Genomic DNA, 12633 nt, shown 5'->3' on the forward strand with positions numbered 1-12633 from the left:
TTATAGTTTTTCTAGATTGTTTCGACTTTTTACAAGAGTTTCTTTGTACTTTTGGTTCAGTTGCAATAGTCCATCTTGATGGCTTCTTTTAAGTTCAGATCAGTCTTCCTTCAAGTAGGCCATAAATCTTAAAGACCACGTGTTTGGGTACCATGAAATGTCTAATAATTTAAAATGGAGAAAATGTGGGATAATTCAGCTGGCATGAGTCATGACAGATAGATATGTCAAATATACAGAAACGGTACTAATGTGTCGTTTCTCTTTCTCTTTATAAATAAATCCTAGAATTAACATGAAACGACTAGATCGGACACTAAGAGTCTAAGACTGCTCATTTACAGCTTGAAGTGGCCAGCAATGATTGAAGCCGCCACCTACCGTAGATAGACAACCTAAGTATAAATTATTATTTTTTTTCCACGTCACATTCTTTACTAGAAAATAAAAAGATTTTTTTTTTTTTTTTGAGGGAGAAAATAAAAAAAAAAAGAAAAAAAGAAAAAAAGATAAAATTCACATTTTTTATTTTATAATATTTACGTGTCGTTCCCATTATTTCAAAGGATCTGTAATTTTGTAGCACAAAATGTCAAAATGAGATGCTAATTATCTGTATATCAATTATGAAGTGCATTAAATGGATGAATATTATTTTGTTTGCAGCTTGAATGACAGCTAGTCCTAGACTCTTCGCGATGTTCGACACAGATACCCAGCAGATCTACTGAGACGTAAAAAGGAGGGGTTGAGACAGAAAAGGAGAGACAGGGCATGTGTCAATTGGGAGGGACGACGGAGAAGTGTGCCAAAAAGGGGAAGGGAGTTTCGGGTTCACATGGAAAGGGTACTACTGTGGTCCTGTGGGGCATGTTTTGGACAAAAGCCCTCAGACAACCTCACAAGCAGCAAATGGGGAATGCCGTATTTTATATAATACGGAGAAGTGTGCCGTATTTTAAGCCCTTTCTAGTTTTTCATTACCGTAATGCCCCTGGTCATAATGACGTGGACGAGTCAACCCCCCCGCCCCCCACCCCACAATCTGACTGACAGCGTGTTACGAGAGGCACCATTGTCGGTTACCTGTTAAAATTGTAATTATGAATATCAAAGGGGTTATTAATGTAACATACAAAAGTGTTGCATTTTAAGTGTCATCTAAAAGAATGTAATTAACCAATTATATTATTTTTGAAATCTACAAAATAATGAGAGTAAGTTCTGTTTAACTACCGACATAGCAGTAGCACCCCGTTTGATGAAAATTTTAGTGCCAATTTATATAACATTGCTAATTTGCTTAAGCAAAATTTAGTTGTTTTTGGCAAACAGATTAAGCAAACGATTAGCCGGATCCTCTGAATTTAGGGAATTTAAGAAGAGAATGAAAGAAACGGGTAGGAGATGAGGACTTTCCTAACTTGTGTCACCAAGAGTAATCTCACATTCTCACTTAATAAGAACTGTATAAAGGTCCCTAAATTTACTGGTTTGTTTTCCATATTTTTTTTATTTTATTTTATTTTTTATTTTCTGAGCCTCCCTTTTTCCCTGTTTGGCAGGCGTATGGTTTTACTCCTTTTGTAGCTCACAGTGACAGCCACCGAGCCACGCAACGTGAAGGCTCTCGCCACATGTGACTGTGAGTGAAAGCTGTCAACTGTGGAGTATATTACTTATAAATTGCTCTGCTCAGGGACTCAGACACCTCCGAGTGTGGAGTCCAAAGCGCCGAATGGACCCTGTTGCCATTTCTGCACAACCACACTCTTAAGAAGACCAAAACCCCGTTACCCTCTCTCTCATTCTCTCCGCTCCATCTGCATTTCACAAATCATAACTTGCTTTTGTTAAACTGGGTGTACAGAAAGCTATGGAAATTAACTCGGTTTCCAAGTCCTTTTTATTCTTTGGTTTGGTCTGCCTCCTGGGTTTGGGTTCCCACCTGATCCAGTGTAGCGTGACCTACGATAGGAAGGCCATTGTGATCAACGGTCAAAGGAGAATTCTCTTCTCTGGGTCTATACATTACCCCAGAAGCACTCCTGAGGTATACCAATCTTCACATTTCTCTGTTTGTGTGTGGTTTGGTTGAAATGTGTTTTGGGCTTGTTTGTGATTTTCTTGGGGTATGGGTTGCGCGTGTAGATGTGGGAGGATCTGATACAGAAGGGAAAAGATGGAGGCCTGGATGTGATTGAGACCTACGTTTTCTGGAACGTCCATGAGCCTACTCCTGGCAATGTACTTTACATTCTCGCCGTCTTTGTTTCCTGAACAGACCGTGCTCTGTTTTGGCTCCGTTTTCTCTTCAGTATTTTTCTCTTAAAATTGTGCTTTGTTCCCTGTTTTTTTTTTTTTTTTTTGGTAATTGGTTTCAGTACAATTTCGAAGGGAGATATGATTTGGTAAGATTCATAAAGACTATTCAAAAAGCAGGGCTCTATGCTCATCTCCGCATTGGACCTTATATTTGTGCAGAGTGGAATTTTGGGTACCGATTTTTTTTTTTCTTCCCTTTTCTAGATCTAAATTCGGCCTCTCTCGCTTTCTACTACTCCTAAGGGTTTTTCACCACCAGGCTTTTTCTTGTTTCATGTTCGTAAGGGTTTGAACTGACTATTTTTCTATTTTTTCTGTAATGTTCAGAGGATTTCCTGTTTGGCTCAAGTATGTACCAGGCATCAGCTTCAGAACAGACAATGAGCCTTTCAAGGTCTAATATCCTAAACCTTTGCTCCCTGCTTTATATTGCCCAAATGTTGAAAAAGGAAATTCAGTGAAGAATATAGAAACTCCAGGATTCCTCACTATATAGTATAGTGTTAATTGTATTAAGCACACACTTATGGGTGTTGCAGAGGGCAATGCAAGGGTTCACTGAAAAGATTGTTGGACTGATGAAGAGTGAAAAACTGTTCGAGTCCCAGGGTGGTCCCATCATACTCTCTCAGGTAACAAGCTTGAGCTTTTCCATTTTCAAATGATGTTGTCATGTTTTGCGTATGGGGCTGCAAATTTACTCGACACTGTGTGTTGGCTTTGTGTTGAAACACTAACTATGCGGAGGGTTTTATAATTGTTTGAGAGAAAGGTAGAAAGATTAAATGCAGCTCTAATGGCAGTAAATTTGACTAATGAAGAAAAGATAACAATAATGATTTGTGCAAGTCATGTTTGTTCAGATTGAGAATGAGTATGGGGCACAGAGTAAGTTACTTGGGGCTGCTGGCTACAATTATGTGACTTGGGCTGCAAATATGGCTGTTGAATTAGGAACTGGGGTCCCCTGGGTGATGTGCAAGGAAGAAGATGCCCCAGATCCATTGGTGAGCACTCTCACTCTTTTTCCCGTGGATCTATATTTTACTTCACTCGTTTCGGCCATTTTGGTTAACAATCCTAAGCTTGATATCTATTCTTTTACATTTTAATTAGTTGTAATTTGCTTTATGTTCTCAGTTTCAAAAATTATGGTTCCCAAAATTAGTCTCTTTATGTATAATTCTGTCTTGTGAGAAGAGGTTCTTGGTTGTCTAAGAAACTCCTTTTCCTCTCCACTGGCGACAGATAAACACGTGCAACGGTTTTTACTGTGATACATTCTCTCCCAACAAACCCTACAAGCCCACAATATGGACAGAGGCTTGGAGCGGCTGGTATGCCATGAATATATTGTTCATTTTTTGCATTCTAACCACATATTTGCAAGGTTACTGTAGCGTGAAAGTACACCATTTCACTGTCTTAATGTATATTTTAAGGTTCACGGAATTCGGTGGTCCAATTCACGAGCGGCCAGTCCAGGATTTGGCATTTGCGGTTGGTCGATTCATACAGAAAGGAGGATCCTTTGTTAACTACTACATGGTTGGCTTTCTTAAACACTTGTTCTGAAGATACGAAAATTTTAAGATGTTGCTATAGTAATTTGAGTATCTCCATGTTGTGTATAAAACAGTACCATGGAGGCACCAATTTTGGACGTACAGCTGGGGGCCCTTTCATCACCACAAGCTATGACTATGATGCTCCTATAGATGAATATGGTGAGAGTGATTTTTTTTTTTTTTTCCTAGTAGTTCAGATCGTTGAGCAATTTCTACTTGAAGGTCTGTTCAACCAAAAGAAAAGAAAAAACTTGAAGAATATGGTGGCAATGCCAATGGAACTAAAGATATAACCCCATTAGGGTGTTTGACTTGTTCATTGAGTAACCAGGAAGCATTGTTATTGATGCATTTGCACACATTTAGGTCTTTATTACCTATCAGCTGGGCCCAAAATAATGCGAATTGAACTGAAAAGAATAAGTATATTTGGGAAATGCTTAAGCATTCTTATGTATATCACACCAGTATGCTACATACCACTAGTTCAGAAATATAACTGCCTTACTGCAAAAACTTGATAGGTTTGATTAGGCAACCAAAGTATGGTCATCTAAAAGAACTTCATAAGGCAATCAAGATGTCTGAGCGAGCTTTGGTTTCAGCTGATCCTATTGTGACTTCTTTAGGGAACTTTCAACAGGTTTTGACTTCTACTCTCAAACACTCCTGCTTCTGGTGATGTGTGGTTTAGCATTGTTCACTGACTCCAGTCATTTTTTTTTTTCATTTTCCAGGCTCATGTATACTCATCAGAATCAGGAGATTGTGCAGCTTTTCTTTCTAATTATGATACAAAGTCAGCTGCAAAAGTGATGTTCAATAACATGCACTACAACTTGCCTCCTTGGTCAATCAGCATCCTTCCCGATTGCAGAAATGTAGTCTTCAATACCGCAAAGGTATGAAGTTTCTATCTAATGGTTTCTTTATTTTGTTTATTTATGATCTCATTAGTACATGTAATTGAGGCCAGACAATTTATATTTTTCTCTTATCATCTTATTTCATTCTAGAATTAAAAGTAGAACTTTCTGAGGTCTTGACTAGTTCTCATTCCTCCCCATTAGGTTGGAGTTCAAACATCTCAAATGGAAATGTTGCCAACAAATGCTGAGATGCTCTCATGGGAGAGCTATGATGAAGATCTTTCTTCCCTGGATGACAGCTCAACAATCACTGTTCCTGGTCTCTTAGAGCAGATAAACGTCACAAGGGACACTAGTGATTACCTGTGGTACATAACTAGGTGAGGGTGATTATCTTAGTGCCTCATTCATGCTTTATAAATGCATCTTGAGCGACTTCGTCCAACAGTTCTTTTGAAAGTTTTTTTCACGAAATAAATTCATGTTTCGACTGTTTTATTTTGCTGTTTTTTTTTTCTTTTTCCACCTACTGGCACAGCAGAAACTCGTTGATGCCTAGTATCCTGCTACTCATCTTATTCTCTCCCTCGGAAACCGAAAAATTGAAATTGCTACACTGGTGGTGGAAAGGAATACATACTAGTGAATATGAAAATCTAGGAGAAAAATGTTGTCATGCGACCCACCTTGGTTCCTATGATGTAACCTGATGACTTAAATAGCACTTATATTTATTGTTGGACTGTACCACATATGTGCCTAATTCTCAACACAAATTCAATGGATGATCCCAAAAGATCTTACGATTGCATGCTATTACAAAATCCTCCTTTCCAATATGCCTACAGTGTTGAAATTGGCCAATCTGAATCCTTCCTGCGTGGAGGTGAACTCCCCACTCTCATTGTTCAATCAACAGGCCACGCTGTCCATGTCTTTATCAACGGACAGCTTTCAGGTACTTATTTAATTTACTTTCCCAAGGATTGTCTTTTTATTTGATCAGCAATGAGAAAATTAACATATATTATTATATCATATTAGGATCTGCATTTGGGACAAGGGAGATGAGGAGATTCACGTATACTGGCAAGGTCAATCTGCATGCTGGGACAAACAGAATTGCACTACTGAGTGTTGCTGTTGGTTTGCCGGTTAGTTCTCTTTCCCGTCTACATTGTTTGTGTAATTCTACCCTGGTAATATTTGAACTTAAGAACAAAAGTATTGTGAAACCATGTAACATCCAGAAGGTGGTTTCTGCTACTTCACTCCTAATGGGGAGACAATTTACTAAACCTAAGATAACTTGCCATCAGACTTCTCTTTTGTGGGGGAACTCAGCAAATTAATCAAGACAGGATAAGAAAAGGGTTAGGAACCCTTCAAGGACTTCCAATCTTGAAGTGAACAGTAATATTTAGGTGCTTTATTGATTAAATCATGCAAATCATATATGGTAGATTTGGTGCTCCTCATTATTTGTTGGTTATATATCAAGCCTAGTCCAAACAACGATGTAATTCAAACATTTTGATAATCCTGGATTCTGAAACTCTGACCATATTGCACAGACCTTGAACATTTTGATAATGCTGACTTTAACTTTTCTGTTTCCCATTGAAGAATGTGGGTGGCCACTTCGAGACATGGAATACAGGAATCCTTGGTCCAGTTGCGCTGCATGGACTTGACCAGGGAAAGTGGGACTTGTCCTGGCAGAAATGGACCTACCAGGTAGCCATGTCTTTTCTCCCAATTTTTGATTAATTTAGTGTGGATTCAAAGGAATTTAGCCTCACAGCTGCATCCTTAAACAGGTAGGGCTAAAAGGAGAAGCTATGAATCTTGTTTCTCCAAATGGAATTTCCTCCGTTGAATGGATGCAGGGATCGTTAACTGCACAGCAACAACAGCCGTTGACTTGGCATAAGGTATAAAACAAAGCAAATACAATGCCACGTTATGGTGGAAAACAACCTGCTGGTATTGAAATTTTGAAATTCTCTCTTTACCTGGCAGACATATTTCAATGCACCTGAAGGAAATGAGCCATTGGCCTTGGATATGGAGGCTATGGGGAAAGGTCAAATATGGATCAATGGGCAGAGCATTGGAAGATACTGGACAGCATATGCTAGTGGTAACTGCAACGGGTGCAGTTATGCTGGAACATTTAGACCTCCAAAGTGTCAGCTTGGCTGTGGCAAACCCACCCAACGATGGTAACTACTTCTAAGGAAGTTTATGATAAATATTGAAATGCTGGAGAATGATATATAGAGCATTGAATGGCTTACTGAGACAAACAATTTCTTATTCAACCCCCTAAGCCCTAACATAATTTCTCCGTTCAGGTACCACGTGCCTCGGTCTTGGTTGAAGCCAACACAAAATCTGTTGGTGATCTTTGAGGAACTTGGAGGGAATCCCTCAAGTATTTCTCTTGTCAAGAGATCAGTGACCACTGTTTGTGCTGAGGTCTCTGAGTATCACCCGACCATTAAGAACTGGCACATTGAAAGCTATGGAAAATCAGAAGAACTCCACAGACCCAAGGTTCACCTGCGGTGTAGTGGGGGGCAGACCATATCTTCCATTAAATTTGCCAGCTTTGGAACTCCCCTAGGAACTTGTGGGAGTTACCAGCAAGGAACATGCCATGCCCCTACCTCCTATTCTACCCTAGAGAAGGTACTGACAGTGCTGTCTTGTTTTTTCTAACAATCTAGAAGAATGTATGCCTTATTTTGATCATGTTTAATCGGTTTATATTTCACTTTCAACAGAAGTGTATAGGGAAGCAGAGATGTGCAGTCACCATATCCAACAGTAACTTTGGGCAAGACCCATGTCCAAATGTGTTGAAGAGGTTATCCGTTGAAGCTGTTTGTGCTCCTACGACTACTCCAAATTGGGGAGGTTAATACTTATATAGGTAAAAAGAGGGCTAGAACTGCTCTTAAACGTTGCAGCTGACTTTAACTACATATTACCAGCAAGAGAAGCAAGACAAAGAAGAATAAAAGTAGTACAGGTAAAGGTTTTCTAGTTTGTTAGGTCGAGTGCATAGTCGGATGGTAGCTCTGGCCAAAGTGGTTGGTGCCAAAGGCAATTAGTTCTTAATTTAAGTGGGGTTAATGGTAAAATAGTGATTGTTAGATGGGTGAGTTTGTGAATTCCCGGGGTCTGACAACTCGGGCCCTAAGGTGAATTTCGAGCCCCGGTCCCCGACCTTTTAACCGGGAATGGGCACTGGGAAAAGAGGTAATTTATGTTGGTGTGATTTACGTTTGTGTTGTATTAGTGGGAAAAATCAAACCACAGTTAGGGTTCATGTTGGGAGCGGATCCTAGTATGACCATTGTTTTCTCTGCAGTTACTTAATTTAAAGTCCATTCAATCTTTACTTCCTCGTGGTTTCATTTTTTGTTCACTCTGTCATTAGCATTACATGTTGGATGATATAAGTTATTCTACAACTTGACGAGATCAAATCAGTTTATGTCAGTTCTTAAAACATATAAGTTTTCACATTCTCTAAGGCTAGATCACTATAGATGTTAGTTTAATAAAATTGTCTCAAACTCATTTTGAAAGAAAACCTTTTGAATTTGACAAATATATCTAGATGTATGCCCAGATAAATCTGACTATATGAGGGACTAACATACACCAACCCGGGCTTTAACGTAAGCTTCTACAAAGGAATGACTTGGATGAAGCTCAAGAATTGTTCGTGTGACACTTAAGGAATCAGACGTTAAACAGTTCAAATTATTTATCAAATTTTGTTGCTTATTTTTTCTTTGGGTACTCTTTGAGCATTTTCTTTAATTTAATATTAAGTACATAAAGGAGATACTATGTGATAGTGTAGAAGTTGCTATTGTAGTACACTACGTGCCTAGTTGATCAAACGTGTAAGAAGTAATCAGAGGTCTAAACTTCCAAAGAGAAATATAAAATCATAGTTAAAATTAAAAAATGATAAGCATAAATCAAAGTTAAAATTAAGGGGAAACTTTACTTACTCCTTTTAATCCCTCTCTCAGTTGTTCGGATTTTTTGCTAACTCGTAATCGAATGAACAAAAATGATCAAAATATTCTATATATATATATATATATATATATATATATCAAATAGGGAAAAAAAAATGAAAAAACCATCGTTCTGGCCATGGGTCGTCACTAATCCACAGACACGCCGGGTGTTTGGCTACCCTTTTTAATTTCTTTCTGTTTTTTTAATTTTTTAATTAATGGTAAATTTGTATTTTTTTTATAAATTTTATAACGGTTAAAAAAAGGGAAAGGTGATGAATTGAAAGGGCTGAAAATATCCAACATTCACATTCACATTACAACTTTTAATAATAGTTTGAGAACGACATTAATGGAGTTTTCCTTAAAATAAATCAAAGCAACTTGATTTTCATGTAAATTGACGTACAGATAAAGTGAACTGTCTTTGTAGACTAGACATTCTCAAATCAATGGCATAATGGTTTGCCACGTGGGTATGACAGGAAAGAAGAGGCTGGATGAGGTAACGAGTAACGACCACACGGGTTTGAAAGCTGCTCAAAATCTACTGAATGCAAACGGATTCTCAAAACATGTCGTTTGATATATATATAGTTAATAAAAACACTTTAGAATAAGATATTTTTCCACAATTTTATTTTTAAAAAAAAGCCGTTTTGACATGTGAAATCGCGACCAAACACATATTATAAAAGTTAGAATATGAAATAAGCAAAAAAAAAAAAAAAAAAAAAAAAAAAAATTGCACAAACTGCATTTTATATATGTACATGCCTGGTAAGAACTGCATTCATGGCATCGCCTAACATCATAAGAAACACACTCTAAATACCATATTTAAACACATACCAGTGTAGCCATTCTTCATGAAAGAAGAGCCAGTCGTCAGAGAAACCATGATATATGTTATGGAATACAAGTAGATCGAAGGAAGAAACGAGATTCAGATTAAGCAGCTAGCTAGAGCTTATTGTAAGGCCTAATAAACCAACCCTCTTCAGACAATAACTACATGGGATTAATTAAGCAGTAGCCAAGTGCTTTGCTATGGTCTGCTGCAGTCCATCTTTCTTTGCTCCAACCACCTTGTCCACAATCTTCCCTTCTTTCAGGAACATGAATGTTGGCATTGCCTCCACAGCCCAATCTTGAGCAACCGACTGCAAACAGCAAGTTCATAAATAATCAGAAAGAAAGGTTTTGTTGGGAATATATAGCCCATTCCATGATGGAGATCAGGTTTAAGTTTTGCAAATCTAAAACTGTATATATTGCCATATTATTTAAAAATTTAAAAACAAAATACGAATCATAAATGATAAAACAGTTGCTCTCAATTTTATTTGAAATCGAGAGGATCCTTATTCATGTCGGTTAATGAGTTTCGTATTTTTCTTTTTAAGAAAGTGTTCTGATGCGACATGAAGGATAACTCAATTTTTAAAAGTGTTATCTGGTGGGATACAGATTTTAAAAAATTAAAAAAAGGATTTTTATTTTTTTTTTATTTTTTTTCTAATAGAGTACACCTGCTTATTTTAAGAAACCCAAAAAAAATGTGAAACCTTACTTGTATAAAATTAAAAAAGAGAGAATTAAAAAGAAAAAAAGAAAAAGGGGGGGGGGGGGGGGGGGGTCATGGTGGTCGTGCAGCCACTCACCCACTCCACTTACCCTTTTTTTTTTTTTTTGAATAATAAGCTATCTCTTACTTTTGCAAAAATGAAGTACTTATTTTATCAAAATATTTCTACAACAAAAGAAAAATGAAAATTTATAACAAAAAAAATGTTTTATATTGTTTGTTAATGTATTTATCTTGAGAACAAAGAACATAAAACAAAAAACGTTGACCAACACATATATATATATAAAAAGATACAAGTTGAGCAAGCCAGACGGCTTTGTTTGCTAAATTTTTCCTCTCTCTCTTTTATTTTTCTGTTTTTAAAACAAAAATATTAACAAACACTTATAAAACAAATGCTTTTACCTTTATATCATAAAAGAATACATTTTCAAACGGTAAAAAAATAATCTAACAAGCATTAACAAACCGAATTTTTTTTTTTCTCCAAAACAAATTCTAAAGGATTGAAATGATTTTTTGAGTTTAGATTTACCTTGAGTTCATCAACATCCACCTTGAGAAATGTGACATTTGGCAATTTCTTAGCGAGCTCTGCCAGGAAGGGTGCAATGAAACGGCACGGTCCACACCAGGAGGCGGTGAAGTCGACAACTATCTGCATAAAATAAAGTTAGTGGGAATTGAAATTTGAAACACATGGCCCACACACCGCTCAAACGGTGCGCTTCACAACCATCTGCATCAACTAGTACGTAGCCTGAATGCATGTCAAAATACGAATTAACTCAACTCAACCCATTTATGTTCTCACGTACATACAAACAACACTAGATTTGGTCTCTAGAACATCACTAATTTTATCTATATATATATATAATAAAAAATAAAAAAGGAAGATTTTTTTTTTATCTTTTTCTTTTTAAATTTAACATTACCTCCTGTAGAGAGAGAGAAGATAAATTAAAATTCACACTACCTTCTTACCGACCAAAAGAATCTAATCAACCACCCATCAAAATAACTCTGCTAATTTATACCAACTTACCAAAATTCGTACTATTAAAGTTTTATTTGGTGTACTTTATTTTTTTTAAAAAAATATTTTCCATGAATTGCACATCTAAGAAAATATTTTTTTATAAAGAACATTGTTTGTATAAAATAAATTAAAATTAAAAAGACAAAAAAAAAGAAAAAAATTGTCGTGTGGCCATGCAGCCACCTGACCAGTTTTGGGGTGGCAAAGCATTCCCAATTAGTTTTTTTTTTTTTTTTAAAAAAAAAAAAATAATAATAATAATAACTTAGTTGTTTTGCGAAAATTGCTTTGTTTGTTAATGGTTTTAGAGGGTATTTTTTGTGTTCGTTTGATAAGGCATTCAGATGTAACATAATTGTAAAAATATTTTGGAATATTTGTGTTTTGAGTTGGGGAGATCGAGAAGCAAAGAGAGAGGAGAATAAGGATTTAACAAAACATGATATCAATTTTTCTTGTAACCCTTTTGTATGGCCTAAAACCAAAGAACCATTTAGTGCCCATTACAGTCCTCAAAACATCCTCGCGCCTCAATCAAATCCCAAAGACAAAAATAATAATAATAAAAAAATTAAAAAAAAAAAAATGGCAGAAACATAAACACAGAGTTTATGGACAAAAACCGATTTAAAAGAAAAGAAAAGAAATCCTCAAGAACAAACAAAACCAGATCCATTATTCAGAGCCTAAAATTCCAACAAACCCAATAACCCAAAACCCTCAAACAATAATCAAACCCACGATATGTGTATATATATATATATATCAAAGAAAAAAAATAAACAGAAATTTTTAGCTAATTATTTAATGAAAACGATTAGGAATTAACCAGTTTCTTGGAGTCATTGCCCTTCTGGAGCTGCTCGTTCCAGGCCTCGACGGTGTGCACACCGATCACTTGTCCCTCCTCTGCTGCCATTTCCCTCACACTCTTCTCTCAATCTCTCTTTCCCAAAGATTTTCTCGGGTAACAAACGGACTGCACGCAAAACGAAACGCCTCGTGTCGTTACAGGTTTCTTTTACTACCATAAATAAGGAACACGGCCGGTATCCTTAGAAAACTTGACCTTAATTTGTGCTTTAATTACGAGGTTACCATCCAATATAAAGACAAACGTGCCTCGTACGGAAGATTCTCATGCAACAAGTGCCTCGTATGGTGGAATTTAATGGGGGCGTGCATCTGTAAA

The 12633-nt window shown here is 36.7% G+C and overlaps 2 protein-coding genes across 2 annotated transcripts; one reads left to right on the forward strand and one right to left on the reverse strand.

The window, feature by feature from the left end:
* Positions 1-1622: 1622 nt before the first annotated feature.
* Positions 1623-8171, forward strand: LOC133851184 (beta-galactosidase 3). Its single transcript, XM_062287511.1, has 19 exons — positions 1623-2053; positions 2152-2247; positions 2385-2497; positions 2653-2719; positions 2865-2957; positions 3189-3332; positions 3574-3662; positions 3768-3873; positions 3965-4052; positions 4418-4536; positions 4631-4795; positions 4964-5142; positions 5611-5720; positions 5807-5916; positions 6389-6499; positions 6583-6696; positions 6785-6987; positions 7120-7456; positions 7552-8171. The coding sequence occupies exons 1-19, from the start codon at positions 1877-1879 to the stop codon at positions 7687-7689; spliced, it is 2559 nt and encodes an 852-aa protein (XP_062143495.1). The 5' UTR covers positions 1623-1876; the 3' UTR covers positions 7690-8171.
* A 1382-nt stretch (positions 8172-9553) lies between these two features.
* On the reverse strand, positions 9554-12458 carry LOC133851762 (thioredoxin H-type). The gene is made up of 3 exons (XM_062288332.1): positions 12271-12458; positions 10935-11057; positions 9554-9971 (listed from the first exon to the last, which is right to left on the reverse strand). Exons 1-3 carry the CDS (start codon positions 12358-12360, stop codon positions 9834-9836), a joined length of 351 nt encoding a protein of 116 aa, XP_062144316.1. The 5' UTR covers positions 12361-12458; the 3' UTR covers positions 9554-9833.
* Between the last annotated feature and the right edge of the window lie 175 nt (positions 12459-12633).

This window comes from Alnus glutinosa, chromosome 12 (assembly GCF_958979055.1).
Source record: "Alnus glutinosa chromosome 12, dhAlnGlut1.1, whole genome shotgun sequence".
Classification (NCBI taxonomy): domain Eukaryota; kingdom Viridiplantae; phylum Streptophyta; class Magnoliopsida; order Fagales; family Betulaceae; genus Alnus; species Alnus glutinosa.